This window comes from Zootoca vivipara, chromosome 2, assembly GCF_965207765.1.
Source record: "Zootoca vivipara chromosome 2, rZooViv2.hap1.1, whole genome shotgun sequence".
Lineage (NCBI taxonomy): Eukaryota > Metazoa > Chordata > Lepidosauria > Squamata > Lacertidae > Zootoca > Zootoca vivipara.
Window position 1 is genome coordinate 111212992 of NC_142584.1, and position 21527 is coordinate 111234518.

Sequence of the window (21527 nt, forward strand, 5' to 3'; positions counted from 1 at the left end):
CAATGCCACAGCACATTGTCTTCCCTTGATAACAATGTCCATAACAGCTGCTGGAGAAGTATGTACGTTCCGCAGTGGCGCATGGGGCAAGTGTAGCCATTCAATAAGACAAACGCGAGACTGAGAAAATTCTGCAGGCCAGTAGAGAACAGCAGTGGGCAGCAATTTTGTGGCAAAAACAGCCAATGACAATGGTCCTGTAGAATCCAGACGATCCACCATAGATTTTTGCAAATGGTGATTAATCGTTGCCAGGGCTGATTCCATATCCGGTATGATGTCTGCCGGTTGCTTATGTCCTTTCAGGGCAGTGTACAGAGGTGATAGTACACACGTTGGCAAGTCTATGTATGATTTTGCCCAATTTGAATGTCCTAACAGCAGTTGTAGATCCACCAGCCAGAGTACCGCTGGAGAATGCAGCTGCAGTATCAGGGGGGGTGCTGCTTGTTGTGTATCCTTGTGTTCCAGGTATGTGATAGGCAGGGTGCGTTGAATTTTTTCCGGGGCGATTTTAAGCCCTGCAGAGGTGAGATCCTCTGTCAGCTGGTGCACCCATGTTTCAGGAATGTCTTTAGCGGCAAGCAATTTTGCTGTGTGGGATTCAGAGCCGATTGATTGACAGGCTTTTAACATGTCGGCTATTGCCACATTAGGTGTAGCCACCAGCGGGCGCAAAGCTTGTTTACAGTCTTCATTGGCATTATCAAAGGCTAATTGTCTTATGATTACTTCTTGTGCTGCTGTATATTGAACCTGGCGTCTGAGGGTATTGTACAGTCTGTCTATGAAAGCGCCATAAGGTTCAGTGGGTCCTTGCTGCACGCTCCCCCATCGCCCCCCTTTTCCTAACTTCTCAGGAGGAACAGACATCAAAGCCTCCTGGGCAGCTGAAACTGTGGCGTCCCAATACTGAGGATCCAGGGCCAATTGCTGTGCAGTTGTTAAAAAATTCCCAGCTCCTGTGAGACCATCCAGGACGTCTGCAGGAGTTAACAGGACAGGGGGAGGGGGGGGAGGTGCCCCCGCTGCCAAGGCTGCAAAGGCATTGGCATGTGCTGCCAGTGTAGCATTATTCAAATATGTTTGGATATCATGGACTCGGCATTGACAAGCCCAGGTCCAACTTTGCATAAAAACCATCATTTGATTTGGTTTGAGCACTGTTCTAGCCAGTAATTTGATATCCTCTGGCAATAATTGCTGTTGAAAAATAGTGCCAAAGAGACCAAGAGTATACGGGGAATGCAATCCATTGTCTCTTACTGACTGATACAATTCTTTGATGTATCGGAGTTCAAATTGCTCCTGCCATGGTGCCCTGCCCCCAGGTCCCGCAGGCACAATCACAGTAGACTCAAAAGCCAGCAAAGGAGCTGCTGCTTTAAGAGATTCCTGGAGCTTTGTAGCATTCCCCCCCTCCTGCTTCACTGTGGGCATGGTACTTTGAAATGCAGGCAAAAGCTGAGAAACATAAGCTGGAGGGGGTGGGGTGGCAGACAAAGGAAGCTGCTGTTTTCCTGGCGGAGTTAAATTAGGTGGGTCCGGACCAGGAAGCATGGGGGCAGGCAATGCTGGATAAACAGAAGGCTTCAGTGGGGGAGGCGTGCATGCGGGCGGTGCAGAGGGGAGGCTTGAAGCAGCTGCCAGAAAGATATTCTTTGGCGTGACTAGTGCCAAGCATGCTCTTATTTTTCCCCACGTAGTTAAGACACGTACTCCAATGCTGGGATGAGCATGAAAATGTTCACCAAGTTTGTCCCAAAAATCTAATTCCCAAGTTCCACCCTCTGGAAACCATGGGCAGTGCTCATTAATAGTGTGAATAAAAGCAATAAGATCGTCTTCTGAGGCATGCTGATTGTTAGAAGTCAGCAGGTATTTTAAGTCTTGAAGAAAACGTTTCTGTGGCACGGAAAGCGAAGTGCCCATTGTAAATGCAGGAAAAGAAAGATAAGCAATAGCTGGGAACCACTCACCGGAGATCCGAAGATGGGGTAGGCGCCTAAACCCTTGCCGGGCGGGTGAGTAGCTGATGCAGGACCACGACGTGCGTCCTTTCAACAATGGCGAAGAACTTTGCCTCACACAGGGGCACCACTTGTCGGAAAAGCCAGTGGTGCGAGACAGGGATCCGCAGATGCAAAAAAGTACACAGACAAATGCTGAGAGAGCTCTGAGCGAAGAGCTGAGCGAAGTGCCGACCGAAGTGCTCACCTTCCTCCCAGCCCCAGCTCTTCTTTATTAAGAATTCTCCCCTCGTAAAATACATTAACCATTAACACATACATCACTCATGCCAACAAGGAAGATGTGTAAACAGACAGACTGGCGCCAGTGGTCCTGTGGTCCTGTGGTAAATTACTTGATGGATTACTCCCCAATAAACCTGTGCCTTACACAGAGAACTCCACCCGCACACCCCCACAGCATGCATATTTAAATTATGATAAAGTTAAGATTAATAGAGAATTTACAAACCATATATTGAGAGGTGCATTATACAATGTTTGGAACAGGTATAGATTAGCTTTAGAACCGCAAACTCCATGGTGCATCTCACCAGTGGAAGCTTTAAGTATCAAAAATTAAATATGGAGGTAAATTGGCATACAGTACGTATAAAAAAATAGTTGAGGAAAACCAGGGTAATTATAGATTAAAATCTTATGAAGAATTGAAGGGATTACATATAGATAGATGGAGATATATACAACTCACAGGTGTCTTTAAAGAAGACCAAAAGAGGTTTTATGAAAGAGGATTCTAAATTCAATAATTTGGTGATACAAAATAATAACAAATTATTATCAAAAATATATAAGTTATTATTAGATTGGGATATCATGGAAGAGGGAATTAAAGAAACAATGATAAAGTGGTCACAAGACCTCGGACAAACAATATATTTAGAGCGGTGGGAGAAATTGTGGAAGGATGGCATAAGATTTACGGCTTCTTACACCATCAAGGAGAATTTTATATAAATGTTCCATCGTTGGTATATGACACCTGTCAAGCTAGCCAAGATCGATAAAAAGCTATCAAACCTCTGCTGGAGGTGTAACCGGGAGATTGGAACATTAATCCACATGTGGTGGAGATGCGATGAGGTCAAGAAATTCTGGTGTGTAGTTCATGAAGAATTAAATAAAATATTAAAAATATCTTTTAACACACACCCAGAAGCATTTCTCCTGGGACTAATGGATAAGGAAATACTAAGTGGGAAAAGGAGGATCTTTCTATATGCAACTACAGCGGCGAGGATAGTAATAGTGGCAAGATGGAAACAACAAAATCCGCCAACAAAAGAAGAGTGGATCTGTAAATTAAATGAATATCTATTACTGGTACCTGAAATGGTTCCACAGCGCCCTATTCTTTGTCCTAGAACAGGCATCCCCAAACTGCGGCCCTCCAGATGTTTTGGCCTACAACTCCCATGATCCCTAGCTAACAGAACCAGTGGTTGGGGATGATGGGAATTGTAGTCCAAAACATCTGTAGGGCCAAAGTTTGGGGATGCCTGTCCTAGAAGGAAGGGGCAATTGGGACTGAATCCTTGTTGGCATTCTATGCAAAGTCCTTGCGCATGTGGGGAGGGGGGGGGCAAGGGGGGAAGCAAAACGAAAGGGAGAACATTTCAGTAAAATACATTTTCGGCAACAGATTGTATCTGAGAGGCAATGTGCTGTAGTGGTTAGAGCGCTGTGCTAGGACCCGGGAGACCAGGGTTCGAATTCCCACTCATTTATGAAGCTCGCCACCTTGGGCCAGTCACAGTCTACCTCACAGGGCTGTTGCAAGCATAAAACAGGGTAGAGGGAAAACCACATATGCCGTCACCTCGAGCTCCTTGGGGAAAGCTGGGAAAGAAATCTAATAAATAAATAAGAGGCCGTTTGAGATCATCTGGAGTGAAAAGACTGAGGCGAGGGAATGACACAGAATTGCCGGGATTCGAAAGCAGCTCCAAAGGGAAGGCGCTGGGCTGTCGCCGGAGCATGGCAAAGGCTGAATGCAGCTGAGATTCCTGCATTGCAGGGGGTTGGACTACATGACCCTTGGGTACCAACTCTCAAGATTCTATTATTCTTTCCTTTACATTTGTACTGCCGAGATCTTTTACAGGCCTACAGGTGAAACTCAGAAAATTAGAATACCGTCGAAAAGTGCATTTATTTCAGTAACGCAGCTTAAAAGGTGAAATCAGTATATGACAGGGATCCCCAAACTAAGGCCCAGGGGCCGGATGCGGCCCAATCACCTTCTAAATCCGGCCCATGGACAGTCCAGGAATCGGCGTGTTTTTACATGAGTTGAATGTGTCCTTTTATTTTAAATGCATCTCTGGGTTATTTGTGGGGCATAGGGATTCGTTCATTTTTTTCCTTCAAAATATAGTCCGGCCCCCCACAATACCTGAGGGACAGTGGACCAGCCCCCTGCTGAAAAAGTTTGCTGACCCCTGGTATATGAGATAGATGCATGACATGCAAAGCAAGATATGTCAAGCCTTTATTTGTTGTAATTGTAATTATTTGTGGTTAGGTGGGTGAATTATGAATGGAATGGAATTAATGAAATGTAATAGTGATGTTTATTTTTGTAGTGTAATTTTGTTTTATTACTGTGGAATTTCCAAAAGAAAGCATTTGTCGATATTAAAATAAAAAATAAGTTGCATTGCTGAAATAAATGCACTTTTCGATGATATTCTAAATTTCTGAGTTTCACCTGTAAATCAATAACCAAAACGGCCCTCACATTTGACACCCCGCTTTCTCCCGCTACCAAAATGCAAGCACACCTTTCCTCCTTTGCAATGAGGCGTGCAAAGCGAAAACAAAGGAATGCACCACTTCTCGCTGTCAGACACGAGCAGCCCAGGTTGCACTTCTCTTCCCCTTGCAAGACCAGCCGCCCACCGCGCCTTCTTCAAGACCCAATAAACCGCGCGTGCGCGACCCCTTCACCCTGCACCCTCCACTCATCCCCTTCTTACTACAGGGAGGTGCTGGAGGAGACTCTTGAGAGTCCCATGGACTGCAAGAAGATCAAACCTATCCATTCTGAAGGAAATCAGCCCTGAGTGCTCACTGGAAGGACAGATCCTGAAGCTGAGGCTCCAATACTTTGGCCACCTCATGAGAAGAGAAGAATCCTTGGAAAAGACCCTGATGTTGGGAAAGATTGAGGGCACAAGGAGAAGGGGACGACAGAGGACGAGATGGTTGGACAGTGTTCTCGAAGCTACGAACATGAGTTTGACCAAACTGCGGGAGGCAGTGCAAGACAGGAGTGCTTGGCGTGCTATGGTCCTTGGGGTCACGAAGAGATGGCAAAAATGTGATGGTAAAATGGGTGATAGACATTGGCAAACCAAATAGATCAATGGGGGAAGTTATGGAATTCGGACATCAAATTTACTGTGTGTATGACAATTAGAGAAAATATATTTAAAATGTTTTATAGATGGTATATCACCCCTGAAAAAATTGCCAAATTCTATAAATCAGGGGATGGGAAATGCTGGAAATGTCAGGGGGAAATAGGCAGCCTATAGCACTGTTGGTGGACATGACCGAGAGTGATGGAATTTTGGGACAAGATATATGACAAATTGAAAAAAAATGCTTAAATTCACATTTGCAAAACCCTGAAATTTTTCTCTTAAGTTTGATCCCAAATAACATCCCAAAAGATAGAATCAATATCCTGCTCTACGCTTGTGCAGCAGCTAGGACCCTAATAGCATCAAAATGGAAGGGGGAGACGATACCGACGGTCCAGGAATGGGAGGAAAAAATTGTAGACTATTTGAAGATGGCAAAATTAACGGCAATAATTAGGAATGTACCGAAGAATAAAATAATGAAGGAATGGGAATATGTACAGAAGTACTTGGAAAGTGAAATAATAAAAAATAACTTTATGGCGTGCTTAGACTGAAAACATGAGAGGTGAGGTTGAATTTATAGGCATTGAGAAGAAATGAAAACGTGGGAAGTAACAGTTATAGCAAGAGAAAGTGAATATGGTAAGGAAAGCGTGCAGTAAATAATGGGAGGTAACTTTTTGTTTATTTGTCTTTTGTTTCTTTCTTTTTTTATTGTATGTTACAATTTGCTTTCGTTATATTTTGTTTTGTTGTATGAAGGTGGTGTTCTGGAAATTTGGACCCAAAAATGCGTTGCCTTATAGGAAGGACAGACGCTGACTGGAAGCTCCGGAATTTGCGCTAGGTTCAGCTCCGTCGGGAGAATGACAGAGACCACACGATGCTGTCAGGTAAAACAAACAGATCCCTTTATTGCAGAATGCAAAGCTACAGCTGTAGGGTCCCTGCCTCTGGAAAGAAGGAAGGACCCGGGAAAATGGTGAAGCCCCTTCTTATATCCTCCTGTCCCTGCGAGAAAATCCCCGGACTGGGAGGGAGGGGAAGGACAGGGAGGATGGGTGGCAATCGGACTAGCTGGGTGCGGAGATGACTTGTTCTTTTAGATGGCGAGATGTCAATCGCTCTCCTCCTGTCGCTGATGGTGTTTCCCTTTGTTTGGCAGGAGGGGCAATCAGTCAAGTTGGGTGCAGAGGTGGGGCAGTTCCTGGCGATTTCCGAGGAGTGGACGCCCGTCCGGCAGGTGTTTTCCTCCAGGTCATGGAAGGTTGAAAATGGCATTTTATTTGAATAAACATGTTCCAGCTAATCCCCTTATTGTCCGTGTGTCCTTGAATGGGTATAGAGTGGTAGTGGGGCAAAGTTCAGGTGGGTTGGGGTCATGTAGGGTGCATATAGAAAACATACCTAATGCAGAGATTTCTAATTAAAAGGTAGCAAAACTTAATCAAACTTAATCAAACTTACATCAACGGTTAGCAATACTAGCAATCCTGACATCTACAGTTCTAAGGTATAAAGAAGAATTCTAATACAGAGAGGTACTAGCAATATAAGACAGCGGGTATTTTTTCCCTGGGAACGTTTGAAGGCACTTAATGAGAGAAGGGTTTCATAATTAGAAGACACATAAGATAAGCAGACATATAATCTAAAGGGGCATATAAGGGGACATATAAAAGGGCAAAGTTATGGCAAAAGCGCATAAAATGGGCTGCATTATGAACTGGAGTAAGAAAGTGTCACTTTGGATTTGGGTGGCTTTCCCCCCTCCTTCTTCCGGAGACATTGTTTCAGCAGCTGTAGCGAAATGTCCCTTGGCTTTCGGCTGTCAAGGTAATCTCTGGCTGTCAGTGTTACAATGTTTACTCACGCCTCATTGATTTATGTGAGCGGATTAGCAGGATATCGTTGGCTTGTAATGTGAATCATTGAAGTTGTTTGTCCTGGGCGGAGGGGAGGTGGAGCGGGGAAATGAAGAGTATGATAACTGTTTAGGAGGGGTTTGCATATGCTTGTCTTTAGGCCAGGGGGAAATGAAGAATTTATGGTAATTGTTGGGAGGTGTTTGCATATGCTGATCCGTAGGGCAGGGTTGCATCCGTGCAGGAGGGGTGCGAGTCTCTGGAGTGGAGCAGAGGCGAAGAAGATGGTGATGCAAGGGATTCTGGGTGACTGCAGCTGTCAAACGTGGTTACCCCTCTCTGTCCATTAGTAGTGGTGTCCTGATGCCCCCCAAAAACCCCAAAATGCGGTTTTATAACAGTGGATTTTTGTATCAGTTGATTTTCTATTATATGATTTGTGAATGTGTTTTCTGTTATTTGATGTTTTGTTTTTTGTTATATGTTTTCGATTCTTCTTTTCTTTTCTGTAAATATCTTTGAGAGTTTTGTAACTTTTAATAACCAAATAAAGCTTATTTTAAAACAATATATATATATAAAAGGAAGAGTCGGACACGACTAAACGACTAAACAACAAAGCAGGCAAGAAACCTCTAACGCGGCGGGGAGCTGCTAGTCCTGCTTTCGCCTTTCCAAAACGCAAAGGGTTGTGGGCATTGTAGTTTTCTGGATTGTTGCCGCTTTGTTAAACCAAGGGTCCCCACGCCTCCAAACGCTGCAAGTATAAGGTATGGCAGATAAACTCTTGGGCTGAAGGAGATGGCAAAAGCTGGGAATGTTTGAGTGAAGTTCCCGATGGGATATGTGTGTGTGTATGCGCGTGGAAACTGTCATAAAGAAGTCCTTTTAATTTTTCTTCTCTTCTATTTCCACCCCTCCTCCCGCTTCCAAAGGCGGGTTTTCCTCTTTGTTTCCGCTTCCCGTCATGTGGTTGAAGCCAAGCCAGAAGATGGGCAAGGCTAAGTCCTCACCAATCTGCTGTTTGAGCGCATGGAGGTTTTGAAAAGAGGGGCCAGTTGGGATGCGTCCTCCAAACGAGCCTGAGGGCACGAGGTTGGGAAAGACTGTCATCCTGGTCACTGCCACGTTTTTTCTTATTCATCCATGCTTATCATTTGCTTTCTTTGTATTTAAGCGATGGATACAGCACGTAAGTTCTAAGACAAATCAGTCCTTCCTTCTGGAATAATGCACTTTACAACAACCCCCCCCCCCCAAAGAGCTGCATCTTTCCTTCAGCTTTGTTGCTGTGATACATAACAAACGTGCTCCACTTCTCAGGAAGCAGATTATATTTGCTGCCGACCCTCGCTGGCTCTTATTATGTGAACTTTATATGCTACGAACCAGTCCATGAGAGTTCTGTGTTTATGCTTATTCAGGGCTGTTTCTGTAAAAAGGACGTACAGTAACAGACAAAAGGCTGGGCGTGGAGAGAAACCTCTCCTTCCTCTCCAGAGTTGCCTCCACTTCCGGCTCCACCGGCAGAGATGCAATCGGGGCTTGCAAAGGAGGAAGGGAAGGAGGCGGGAAGCAGAGGCAGAAGAGGGGGCTGCTTCCTAATTAAGCCTCCTAATTAAGCGCCTTCACTCCCTACCTCCAACGTGGGGTCTCCCATTCCCGCCCCCGCTGCCCAGGATTTCGGGTGAGTGCAAAGCCAATGGCGGGGAAGGAGGGAAGGGGCTTTGCGAGGGGGTCCAGGATGAGAAGCCCCGGGACAAGGGGGGGGGAGAGGAGGAAAGGGAGCTGTTTTTTAAATGGGGGCTTTGAAGACGGAGTGGTGGGGAGCGAGAAGCTTCCTCCTGCAGGGATCTGGTGCAAAGGGAGTTGCAGGGAACGATGCTAGCCATGATCGCCTTAATAATAGTATGGATTTTGATTTTAATATCTGTACCCTGGCAGAAGACCCCTCGGAGTAGGACCTTATCTTTAGGCAACAGGCCAAAGCATTCCTCTTCTCCCAGGCGTTTGGCTCATTAAACAAACATTGGCCTTCACAACTGCGTTTACTCTGTTATGTCTGTTATGCATCTCTATGTAAATAATAGCAGTAAAAATAGGAGGCCCTGTTGCATTAAAGGGGATGGTTGGAATAGAGTCTGATCAGCATGCATAGCAAGAAAGATTTAGGAAGGAATAAAATAAAACACATTAAAACATCAACATCAAAAACTTTCCTGTACAGGGCTGCCAGCAGAAGTATTCCAGTTTGTAGAAATGGTCTTCAATTTTAAAGAAATGCCCACTTTAATGAATCACGTGGTATAAACATGTATGTTATCCTCTAGGTCCATACACACACATAATATTTGCATGCAGTGCTCCAAAGTGCTTATCCTGGGAACTTGCAATCTATGTTGATTACTTAGGGGGAGCAGAGGAGCAAATGGATGGGTTTGAAGGCTCTTTCCACCAGCCACCTCTCTCCCCTGAGCAACAAGAGCAAAGGGTGTTTGCAGGGCAGGAGGACAGAGGAGGAGGCAGCGAGGGCAGAGGGAGCAGTGGGCAGATCCACCTCCTCTCCCAGGGGGTCTAGATGCAAGCAAGGGGCTTCCTCCCTCTCCATGCAAGGGCCACCCATGTATTCAGAGCAGTCCTTTGCTGATAAACTCTTAAGTTCCAAGGGGTCTACTCTCAGGCCACTAATGTGCATACCATGCCAGCCTTGGAAGGGAGGTGGGACAGGCAGATAAAAGGAATGGCCAATGTTGTTTGAAAATGGGTGGGGGTTCTTTGGAAGGGGTATTTTTGTATGCAACAGTGGCAGAGAGGATGCTGATTGCCAAGGGATAGAAAGGAGATGAAATTCCATCAAAAGAGTGGCAAGGAAAAATGCTTCAATATATAGAACTAGCATAGATGACGGAAAAGATCAGAGACCGATCAACCCAAAAGTTTAAAAGGGAATGGGAGATCTGTAGACAATATTTAAAAGAACAGTATCCCCTTATAAAAACTTTAGAATGCTTCGAATAACTCTCGGAATTGATTAAGGCATAAAGAATTCAGACAAGATTTAATATAATTTATTATTTATACCCCGCCCATCTGGCTGGGTTTCCCCCACCACTCTGGGCGGCTTCCAACAAATACCGAAATACATTAAAATATCACAGCTTAAAAGCTTCCCGAAACAGGGCTGCCTTTAGGTGTTTTCTAAATGTCAGGTAGCTGTTTATCTCCTTGACCTCCGATGGAAGGGCGTTCCACAGGGCGGGTGTCACTACCGAGAAGGCCCTTTGCCTGGTTCCCTGTAGCTTTGCTTCTCGCAGTGAGCGAACCGCCAGAAGGCCCACGGCGCTGGATCTCAGTGTCCGGGCTGAACAATGGGGGTGGAGACGCTCCTTCAGGTACCGTGTTTCTCCTTTTTTAAGACGTAGGCCTAATATAAGACATAGCAGGATTTCTAAGCAATTGTGCGATATAAGCCATAACCCGAAAATAAGACATAGTGATAGACCCTTTCCCCCTCCCGCCAGCCAACTCCCCCCCTAAAAATCTCTCCCCATTTCGCTGTCGCTCCAAAGACACGTATTTCTTTTAAAAGCTTGTAAAAATGCACCGAAGAGCCATAGCTGCTGGTTGCTTCAGCCTCGTGATTTCCCCTCCCGTTCGATTTTTTTTTTTTTAAGCTAGGCTGTGTGAGCTCTACTTCGTGAAGAGGAGAAAAGTGGCATTTGCGGTGGGGAGGAGATGAAACAGGAGGAAGAAAAGAGGGGCGATTGAAGACGCTGCCTTTAGGGAGAGACTCTGTGTGCGCGTCTCTCTCTCTCTCTCTCTCCCCTGCGTGTCTCTCTCTCTCTCTCTCTCTCTCTCTCTCTCTCTCTCTCTCTCTCTCTCTCTCTCTCACACACACACACACACACACACACACACAGCCCACCTCTCGCTTCCCCCCACCTTCCCCCCTTTTAAAAGCCTTTTAAAAAGTGAGGATTCTTTTTCTTTCTATTGCTTGTCTGTAGAGCTGCCCCTTTAAGGATTTTTACTGGTACCGGGATCGCTGCCGGTGGCTTCTCGCTGTTTAGGAGCTGCTAAAAGTTAACATTTTGTGGGTAAGAGAAGCAGTTAGGACCAGCAGATTATCTCACCCCGCTTTCCTGCTGGCTCAATTGCTACTTAATTGCTACCATTTACCATCTTAATTGCTGCTCAGCTGCCTTCTTTGTTTTCTACAGTATCTCTTATCAGCCGGTAGCCTCTTTGCTATCAGTGCTACAAAGTGCTACATTGTTGGAACTTTCGCTCTTAAGTCTTGGGCTGGCTGGTAGAGATCCTTATTTGCTATACCTTTACCTTCATAGGCTACTGCTACGATTGCATCACACAGATAGATTCCATTATACTGTACTCTGGTTTAAATTTAAGAAGCTCCAGTGTAGCAGATTGCTATTAAGTGAGTCCCCACCTGGGAGGAGAGAGAGAGAGAGCAGCCCTTCGGAGGAGCTCCCTCCCTCCCTCGCGAACATCCCAGGGCCGGGGAGAGAGGGTTGGGCCAGGGACGCACACACCTCCCTTCCCTCAGACTCCCTCTCACGGAGCTTGGTGGTGGCTGTTGCCCATCCTTTTCTTTCAGTCAAGAATCCTGCCCCGCAGGGAGCCAGGGAGCAAGAAGGGCACTGCTCCTGACGTAATAAAAATAAGACATTCCCTGAAAATAAGCCACCCAGTGTTTTTTTGAGGAAAAAAAAGTTATAAGACGGCGTCTTAAAATGTGAGAAACACGGTATACAGGACCGAGGCCGTTTAGGGCTTTAATGGTCAGCACCAAGACTTTGAATTGTGCTTGGAAACGTACTGGAAGCCAATTTAGGTTTCTTAGGACCAGTGTTATGTGGTCTTGGCGGCCACTCCCAGTAACCAGTCTAGCTGCCACATTCTGGATTAATTGCAGTTTCCGGGCCACCTTCAAAGGTAGCCGCACATAGAGGGCATTGCAGTAGTCCAAGCGGGAGAGAACTAGAGCATGCACCACTCTGGTGAGACAGTCTGTGGGCAGGTAGGGTCTCAGCCTGCGTACCAGATGGTAATAAAGATGAAGCTTATTGAAAAATAGAGGCAAGTGATTAGGAAAATAAATAACCTATATCAAGGAAGTCGGAAGTTGATGGTTGGAATAATTTTTTTGCATTCGTGATGTATTACTCTATTTTTTTTGTAAGAGATGTATTGTGCTTTTTTGTTTTCTTTTTCTAAGCTTTCATTGTGTGTGTATGTGTTGATTTTAAATAAAGATTATTTTTTTTGTACCTGCACTGATGATAGTCATTGTTTGGATGGGGGGCTTTTATCCCTTTCCACAGTCACTCACTCACTCAATCAATCAATCATAAAACAAAAAACTAGTGGAGGACCGCTTCTGCAAACGCACGCTGCGCAATAGAGTGCTTCTACACGTGCGAGCGGCAAAACCTGGAAAAATAACAGAGGGTTATGTAACACGAGAATATTGATACATTCTCCACATTTTTCATTTATCTAAATTGTTCATAAACTTATTTACAAGTGATTCCCAGCTAATGTTTTGATTTCCTTCCAGTAATCTCATAGGTAAATTATAAATTTTTCCCATTCTTTTTTAAAGTAATTGTTTTCTTGATTCCCGAGTCTCGCCGCTATTTTTGCCAATTCAGCATAGACCAGCAGTTTGGCTTGCCATTCTTCCCTAGTTGGGATTATTGCATATTTTCATCTTTGGTATAATAACATCTGTGCAGCTGTTGTCGCATTCATAGTGTTTTCCGGTCTTTTGATATTTCTGTACCTGTAATTCCAAATAAAGAGGCTTCTTGTTTCTTACAAAAGTTATTTTAAGCATTTTTTCCCTCAATTCATTATATACCATTTCCCAAAATGATACTGTTATCTTACATGACCACCACATATAGCAAAAGGTACCCACTTTCTTTACATTTCCAGCAGATATTTGAACTTATTCTATACATTTTTGATAACTTACTAGGAGTCAAATACCACCAATACATCATTTCCATGTAGTTTTCTTTCATTTTACAGCAAGCTGTGAATTCCAGATCTGTTTTCCAAAGCCTCTCCCAATCTGCCCTTTGTATGTTATGTCCTTAGTCCTTTTCCCATTTAGTCATAACTGATTTGACCTGTTCATCCGTTGTACACCATTCTAGGAGCAAGTGATACATTTTACACAGATTTTTTATGTTACTTCCTAAGAGGTTTTTTTTTAATTGTGATGTCTCATAACATGGTCAACTGCAAAAGCTTTTAATTTACCGTATATGCTTTATTTCCTCCTGTTTTTTACAAGTGATACATTTTACACAGATTTTTTATGTTACTTCCTAAGAGGTTTTTTTTTTAATTGTGATGTCTCATAACAGGGTCAACTGCAAAAGCCTTTAATTTACCGTATATGCTTTATTTCCTCCTGTTTTTTATGTTACTTCCTAAGAGTTCTTTTTGAAATCGTGATGTCTCATAACTAAAACCTTTCTTTTTGTCTAGTTACAGGTAGGTAGCCGTGTTGGTCTGGGTCGAAGTAAAATAAAAAAATTCCTTCAGTAGCACCTTAAGTGCCTGGGGACTCCCATTTCACTGTATCTGAAGAAGTGTGCATGCACACGAAAGCTCATACCAAAATAAAAACTTAGTTGGTCTTTAAGGTGCTACTGAAGGAATGTTTTTATTTTACTTTTTGTCTAGGTTAAAGATATTGTTGAATTGATGGTACTGTAACCAGTCAGTTACAGCCTCCTTTATCTCTTCAAAATCTTTTAATTTCAGTTGGTTTTCAACTTTAGTTAACAGCTTTTTATAAGTCGGCCAAATACTTCTCATAGTCAAAAATTGTCAGAGAGATTGCTTCCAAGGGGTAAAGCCACCAGGGTGTTTTTTACTCAAACAAATGGTTATACTTCTCCCATACCCTGAAAATGGATTTTCTTACTATAGGATTCTGAAAAGCTCTATGCACCTTGGCCTTTTCCTACCATAAATATGCATGCTATCCATAATTCATGTCCTTCCAGATCTAAAATACTGTATCTGTGTTTTCCAATGTAATCCATTTCCGGTTGCAGCAGATACAGGATGCTTCATAATAAAGTTTCAAATCTGGAAGGGCAAAACCTTCTCTCTCTCTTACATCTGTTAATAATTTGTTTTCTATCCTTTGTTTCTTCCTGTTCCAGATAAACCTAGATATATCTTCTTGCCATTTTTCAAAGCATCCTGCGTTGCCTTTTGCCGGGACTGATTGGAATAAAAATAACATTTTTGGCAATACATTCATTTTTTATTACTGATATTCTCCCCCAAAATGATAAATTCATTCTTCCCCATATCTCTAAATCTCTTTTTTTCTTTCCACACATTCTCGTAATTGTCTTTAAAAAATCAATATTCTTAGCTGTCAAACAAATCTATCAGTATTTCACTTTTTTATGTATAACTAACTCTGTTTTCTGTTGTATTTCCTTTCTGTCTTGCTCCATCATGTTTTTTACCAAAAGCTTAGTCTTATTCTTGTTTGGTTAAAGCCTGCCTATGCCCGAAGGCCTGTATCTTTTCTAACACCTTTGGTAGAGTATTTTTGGGATCCTTCACTGTAATTGCAAGGTCAACTGCAAAAGCTTTTAATTTACCGTATATGCTTTATTTCCTACTGTTATTCCTCTAATTAATTTCTCCACTCATTCTCTCTCGCCGGGGCCTCTAATACCAAAATAAATAATAATGGTGATGGGGCTACCCTTGTCCCCTTCATTATTTTACACTTTTCTGTTCTAACCTTATTAATAATCAGCATGGCCTGTTGGTAAGAATAAATTGCATCAATTCCTCTCCCAAATGCTTCCCCAAAACTCATTTGTTCTATTATCTTTTTCATAAAAGCCCATGAAACATTATCAAAAGTCTTTTCAGTATCTACAAACATTAAGGCCGCCTTTTCTCATTTCTAACTTCCAAATATTCAATCATATCAATTATATTCCTTATATTCTCCTTCATCTGATGTTTTGGTAGAAAGCAGGCCTGATTGTGATTAATTTTATTTTCTGCTAAAACACCTTTCATTTTATTGCTTAAAATACGAGCAATGCTCTAAATGGAGTATTTTTCTCGCCTTTTAGTTCAAGAATTATTGAGTTGTGGTCCAAAAGCGTTCTTGGTTATATTTCTACTTTTTCCATCTATGGTCTTCCATCCTCCTGGAGACAGTGATGAAAAAAAAGGATTAGACTGATGTCTGTGCTCTGCCCTCGTGGTCCTAGGCAATAATGCTTCTTAATACTAGTTCCTGGAAAGCACAAGAAGACAGAGGGCTCTTGTGCTCAAATCCTGCTTGCTGGTTTCCCACTGTGAGAGCAGGATGCTGAACTAGGTGGGCCTTTGCCCAATCAAGCAGTCTCTTCTTATGTTCTAATACAGGCACACCCAAACTTGGTCCTTCAGATGTTTTGGGACTACAACTCCCATCATCCCTAGCTAACATGACTAGTGGTAAATGATGATGTGAATTGTAGTACCAAAACATCTAGAGGGTCGAGTTTGGGTATGCCCTTTCTAATATATTGCAATATTTTTACACTTACATGTGGCATAGTAACACTAAAGTTTTACTTCTTAGTCATAGGTGAGGCTGCTACTCAAGCCTGTGATCATTTCTTCCTTGGAAAAAAGAGTCAGATATGTGTCTAAGAAGCCCATTCCACCATAGATTATAAAATAATGAAGTTTATTAAGTGTGAATGGAGTGATCTTGTGTTGTTCTTGCCGTTATCTCATCTCCATTCCAAAAAATTTGGAACATAGTGAGGACAGTGGAGAATGAAGAGGTGTTAATAGAAGGTGCATATTGGGATTGACATGTGTTCAGTTTCTTTCTTGTCTTTCTTGAAAGTCTAACAGGATTCTCTTTCCTCCTACTCCCAAACAGGTGAGGAAGATGAGGGCCAGAATCCCATGGAGCCATCTGTAACTTCATTGGGAAGAACAAAGAAACAGTTTAAATGCATGGAATGTGGGATGTGCTTTAATCACAGTGGAAGACTGAGGATACACCATCAAACACACACAGGGGATAAACCATTGGAATATATGGCGTGTGGAAAAAGCATCGTTCAAAATGGAGCACTTCAAATACATCAACAAACCCACACAGGGGGGAAATCATCCAAATGTACTGAATGTGGAAAGAGCTTCAGTGGAAGTGGAGCCCTTAGAAGACATCAACGAACTCACACAGGGGAGAAACTATTTGAATGTATTGAATGTGGAAAGAGCTTTAGTCAGTATGGAAACCTTAGGAGACACCAACAAACTCACACGGGGGAGAAACCATTTAAATGTATTGAATGTGGAAAGAACTTTAGTCAAAATGGACACCTTAGAACACATCAACGAACTCACACAGGGGAGAAACCATTTAAATGTAATGAATGTGGAAAGAGCTTCACTCAATATGGATATCTTAAAATCCATCGACGAACTCACACGGGGGAGAAACCATTTAAATGTATTGAATGTGGAAAGAACTTCAGTCGAAATGGACACCTTAGAAGACATCAACGAACTCACACGGGGGAGAAACCATTTGAATGTATTGAATGTGGAAAGAGCTTCAGTCGATATGGAAACCTTAGAACACACCACCAAACCCACACAGGGGACAAACCATTTAAATGTATTGAATGTGGAAAGTGCTTCAGTCGATGTGGAAACCTTAGAATACATCAACAAACTCACACGGGGGAGAAACCATTTGAATGTATTGAATGTGGAAAGAGCTTCAGTGAAAATGGACACCTTAGAATACATCAACGAACTCACACGGGGGAGAAATCATTTGAATGTATTGAATGTGGAAAGAGCTTCAGTCGATATGGAAACCTTAGAACACACCACCAAACCCACACAGGGGACAAACCATTTAAATGTATTGAATGTGGAAAGTGCTTCAGTCGATGTGGAAACCTTAGAATACATCAACGAACTCACACGGGGGAGAAACCATTTGAATGTATTGAATGTGGAAAGAGCTTCAGTGGAAGTGGAGCCCTTAGAAGACATCAAGGAACTCACACGGGCGAGAAACCATTTGAATGTATTGAATGTGGAAAGAGCTTCAGTCGATATGGAAACCTTAGAACACACCACCAAACCCACACAGGGGACAAACCATTTAAATGTATTGAATGTGGAAAGTGCTTCAGTCGATGTGGAAACCTTAGAATACATCAACGAACTCACACGGGGGAGAAACCATTTGAATGTATTGAATGTGGAAAGAACTTCAGTGGAAGTGGAGCCCTTAGAAGACATCAAGGAACTCACACGGGGAAGAAACCATTTACATGTATTGAATGTGGAAAGAGCTTCAGTGGAAGTGGAGCCCTTGGAACACACCAACGAACTCACACGGGAGAGAAACCATTTAAATGTATTGAATGTGGAAAGAGCTTCGCTCAATATGGATACCTTAAAATCCATCAACGAACTCACACGGGGGAGAAACCATTTAAATGTATTGAATGTGGAAAGAGCTTCACTCAATATGGAAACCTTAGAACACACCAACAAACCCACACGGGGGAGAAACCATTTGAATGTATTGAATGTGGAAAGAGCTTCAGTGGAAGTGGAGACCTTAGAATACATCAACGAACTCACACGGGGGAGAAACCATTTAAATGTATTGAATGTGGAAAGAGCTTCAGTGGAAGTGGAGCACTTAGATCACACCAACGAACTCACACGGGGGAGAAACCATTTGAATGTATTGAATGTGGAAAGAGCTTCAGTCGAAATGGACAACTTAGAATACATCAACAAACTCACACGGGGGAGAAATCATTTAAATGTATTGAATGTGGAAAGTGCTTCAGTCGAAATGGACACCTTAGAATACATCAACGAACTCACACGGGGGAGAAACCATTTAAATGTATTGAATGTGGAAAGAGCTTCAGTGGAAGTGGAGCACTTAGATCACACCAACGAACTCACACGGGGGAGAAACCATTTAAATGTATTGAATGTGGAAAGAGCTTCAGTAGAAGTGGAGACCTTAGAAAACATCAGCGAACTCACACGGGGAAGAAACCATTTAAATGTATTGAATGTGGAAAGTGCTTCATTCGGAATGGACACCTTAGGAAACATCAGCTTACTCACGCAGGGGGGAAATCATAGATATTTGGAAAGAGCTTCAGAGGGAGTGAATATATTAATATTAATAAGCAAATTCACACCGGGGGGGGGGGAGAGAGTCATATATAATGTATGGAGTTTTCCACTCAGGTTTCCCAGATTTCCTGGGGAGTGAAGATGGCTGTCAAGTCTCTGGATGTTTCGAAAAGAATTTGGAAGCGTTTGTTTTCATTCTTGGGGGCCATGCTTTTTGGCGATTCCCCTCTCTTTCAAGAGGGTATCTGAAGACTGTTGATCAGGATAGCTTGGAATCAGGCATTCTGGACTTTTCCCATAATACTGCGTATTGCTCAGAAATGAGAGCTGGATCTGGATTTCCTGTGTCTGCATCATTCCCACGTTTTTCCAGCTGTAGTCTTCTGCAATGCTCTCGCCACTTGTAGGGCTTCCCTTTCGCGTGGATTCTCTATTTATGAAGAAGGCCCAGCTTTTTCTCATGTGCTTGTCAATCCCAGGGTTCTTTTTTCAGTGGGGTTCCCAATAGGTCTTGCCAGGCTTAGCCCCTTATCAACGGCTTTTCATGCTTAGCGCTGGAGTGCTTCTTCCTTGAGTCATGGGCTGCAATGAGAAACAGACTGCAAATTACTGAAATCAAAACAAGGGAGAAAGAAATGAAACCTCTGTCACTAGATGTCAACTGCCGCCATCTATTGTTCAAGGTGCTGGTAGTGGTTATCATATTTGTATCCCACCCATCTGGTTGGGTTCCTGCAGCCCAGAGGCGTCAACTTCTGTAAATGATTGAGAAGACCTGGCAAGATGTTCTGACATCGCACGTGCAACAACACAACACACAACATCCTGATGTCCTGTGCATGCCATTGCAAGCTCCCAGGGGGGAGAGCCAAACGCCCTCAGAACATTGAACATTGAGATGGACCTCCCCACCCACCATTCCGCTCACAGAGCTACAATTCTCAGGGTGGTTTAACAATCAGTCCCTCTTCACAGGGAACTCTGGGAATTGTAGTTAGGGGGGAATAGAGGAGCCTCCTAATAATGCTTAGCACCCTTAACAAACTACAGCTCCCGTAATTCCTTGGGGGAAGTCATCCGAAAATAGTTTAGGATTATTTTGAAATGAAAGCAACAATCTATGTACTGTACTAGAAAACCTTTTTTGTTTAGGCAAGCCTATCCACACATGTAGAATGCTCAACATGTGTTTTACACTTCTCGGTAGTGGCGCCCGCCCTGTGGAACACCCTCCCACCAGATGTCAAAGAGAACATCCCATAGTGTTCCAAAAACCAAGGCACGCTCTCCAATAGAAAGTAATGCTAAACGGATACTTCCGTGCCAGACTTTTAAAAACAACCCCTAAAACAGCAATTTAACATGAATTCTGCTATCTAATGAGACCATCGATCCATAAAATGAAAACAATAATCAATGTACTATACTATAAAATATTTTTTGTTTAGGCAAGCCTCGGTAGTGGCACCCGCCCTGTGGAACACCCTCTCACCAGATGTCAAAGAGAACAACAACTCCCAGACTTTTAGAAGACATCTGAAGGCAGCCCTGTTTAGAAAAGCTTTTAATGTTTGATGGATTGACTGTATTTTAATATTTTGTTGGAAGCTGCCCAGAGTGACTGGGGAAGCCCAGCCAGATGGGCGGAATATAAATAAAAAATCATCATCATCCATGGAGGCGCTAGGACCCTGTTGCGCTCTGCAGCGCCAGGGTAATTCCTCATTCCAGCACTGCATTTCATTGGTAGAGCTCTACCAATGAACTGCAGCGCCGGGGTCATCCCTGCCGGTGGGAAGGCTCCAGATGCTTTTCCGCAGTCCATACCTCTTCCCCGCTGGCTCCGCAGCCCCGATCTGGCCTCCGAGCTCTCCCCGCTGACTCGGGGGGCGGGGGAGCCATGTGGCGACAGGCATTGACACTTCTCTCTTTAATTTTCTCCTTTTCCCCCTCCCTCCAAACTCAGTTCTTATTTCCCGCCAGACTTCCGGTTTACCACCATTTGCGAAGCCACGCAAAGGAGCTTCTCGGGGGACCGAGGCTCCCTGCCTGGGGAAGATAGGGGGGCGTGAAAGCTACACAACCCCCCATGAAGAAACCCCAGCCTGGGCTGGTTGGGGACGTGGTGCCAGCGAAGCCAGGACTTGTCTCCCTGCTTCCCGCTAGCCCTTTGAGGCAGCGAGAGAAGGCGGGCGGTAGACGGGGCTTCTGGCAATATCGCTACTTCTCCTAGGCACAGCTTGGTGTCTGCTCCAATTGAGCGGTGGATCCTTCCCAAAATTTGACTTAATCTGCTAAACAGACTCTCTGAGTAATAACTCTTTAATTTGATTGAAATTTGAGGATCGGAGAGGGTCTAAAGGGACCGGGAAGTTGCCCCTCTCTGCTGCGTTAAAAACGAAAGTAAAGACAAGCAGCTACAACCGGATGTACTATTTAAATAAATTAATATCTCCTAAACGACAGCACGAAACCCCTCCAAAATCAGGGGTAAGGGGGAGAGGACTTTCCACTAGAGACCCCTGAAATTTGAGACATTTGGACTGTGTATTTTCGCTGCAATTTGCTTCGAAAGGGGCTCCCCCCGGCAAGACAGACAGAGCGCTGACGTCACAAAGGCTCTGCTATTTGCATGAATTTTTCAACTCTCGGCTCTGTGTAGACTGCCTTTGAAGTATTCTGACAGCTGTCAGAGCCCTGGGTTCATGGAATAAATGCAATTTTCTGCCTATTTGAGGATGGAAACCCAATGAAAAATTATTTTAAAGACTTTCCTCATATTATAAGACTGTAATTGACTGCAACTGACTGGGAAAATTAGAAAAGGGTTGTTCACTGCCCTCTATTGGAATGAGGAGATAAAAGGAATTGTTGTAGGTTCAAAGCAATACAAGTTAAAAGCCTTTGCTGACGATTTAGTATTGACATTGCAGGACCCAGAGATAAGTGTAGTGAGAGCGCTGAAACTGATCCAGGAGTTCGGACAGTTGGCTGGATTCAAATTAAATAAAATAAAGACTAAAGTTTTAGGCAAAAATTTATCAATAGAAGAAACT

At 43.5% G+C, this 21527-nt stretch overlaps 2 protein-coding genes across 3 annotated transcripts in view; both read left to right on the plus strand.

Moving 5' to 3' along the window:
• LOC132591586 (uncharacterized) overlaps positions 1 to 20144 on the plus strand; it is a 93789-nt gene extending 73645 nt beyond the window's left edge. Inside the window, exon 2 of the transcript XR_015948503.1 lies at positions 19920 to 20144. The gene's annotated coding sequence lies outside the window, so the exon portion shown is untranslated. The remainder of the gene's footprint in view (positions 1 to 19919) is intronic.
• Positions 8309 to 19545, plus strand: LOC118080976 (uncharacterized). Of its 2 annotated transcripts, none has more exons than XM_060270322.2 (2): positions 8309 to 8458; positions 16223 to 19545. In XM_060270322.2, exons 1-2 carry the CDS (start codon positions 8446 to 8448, stop codon positions 18475 to 18477), a joined length of 2268 nt encoding a protein of 755 aa, XP_060126305.2. In that variant the 5' UTR covers positions 8309 to 8445; the 3' UTR covers positions 18478 to 19545. The 2 variants fall into 2 exon arrangements, with proteins under 2 accessions (XP_060126305.2, XP_060126310.2); XM_060270327.2 differs by lacking the exon at positions 8309 to 8458 and adding an exon at positions 8803 to 8953.
• Positions 20145 to 21527: the final 1383 nt, after the last annotated feature.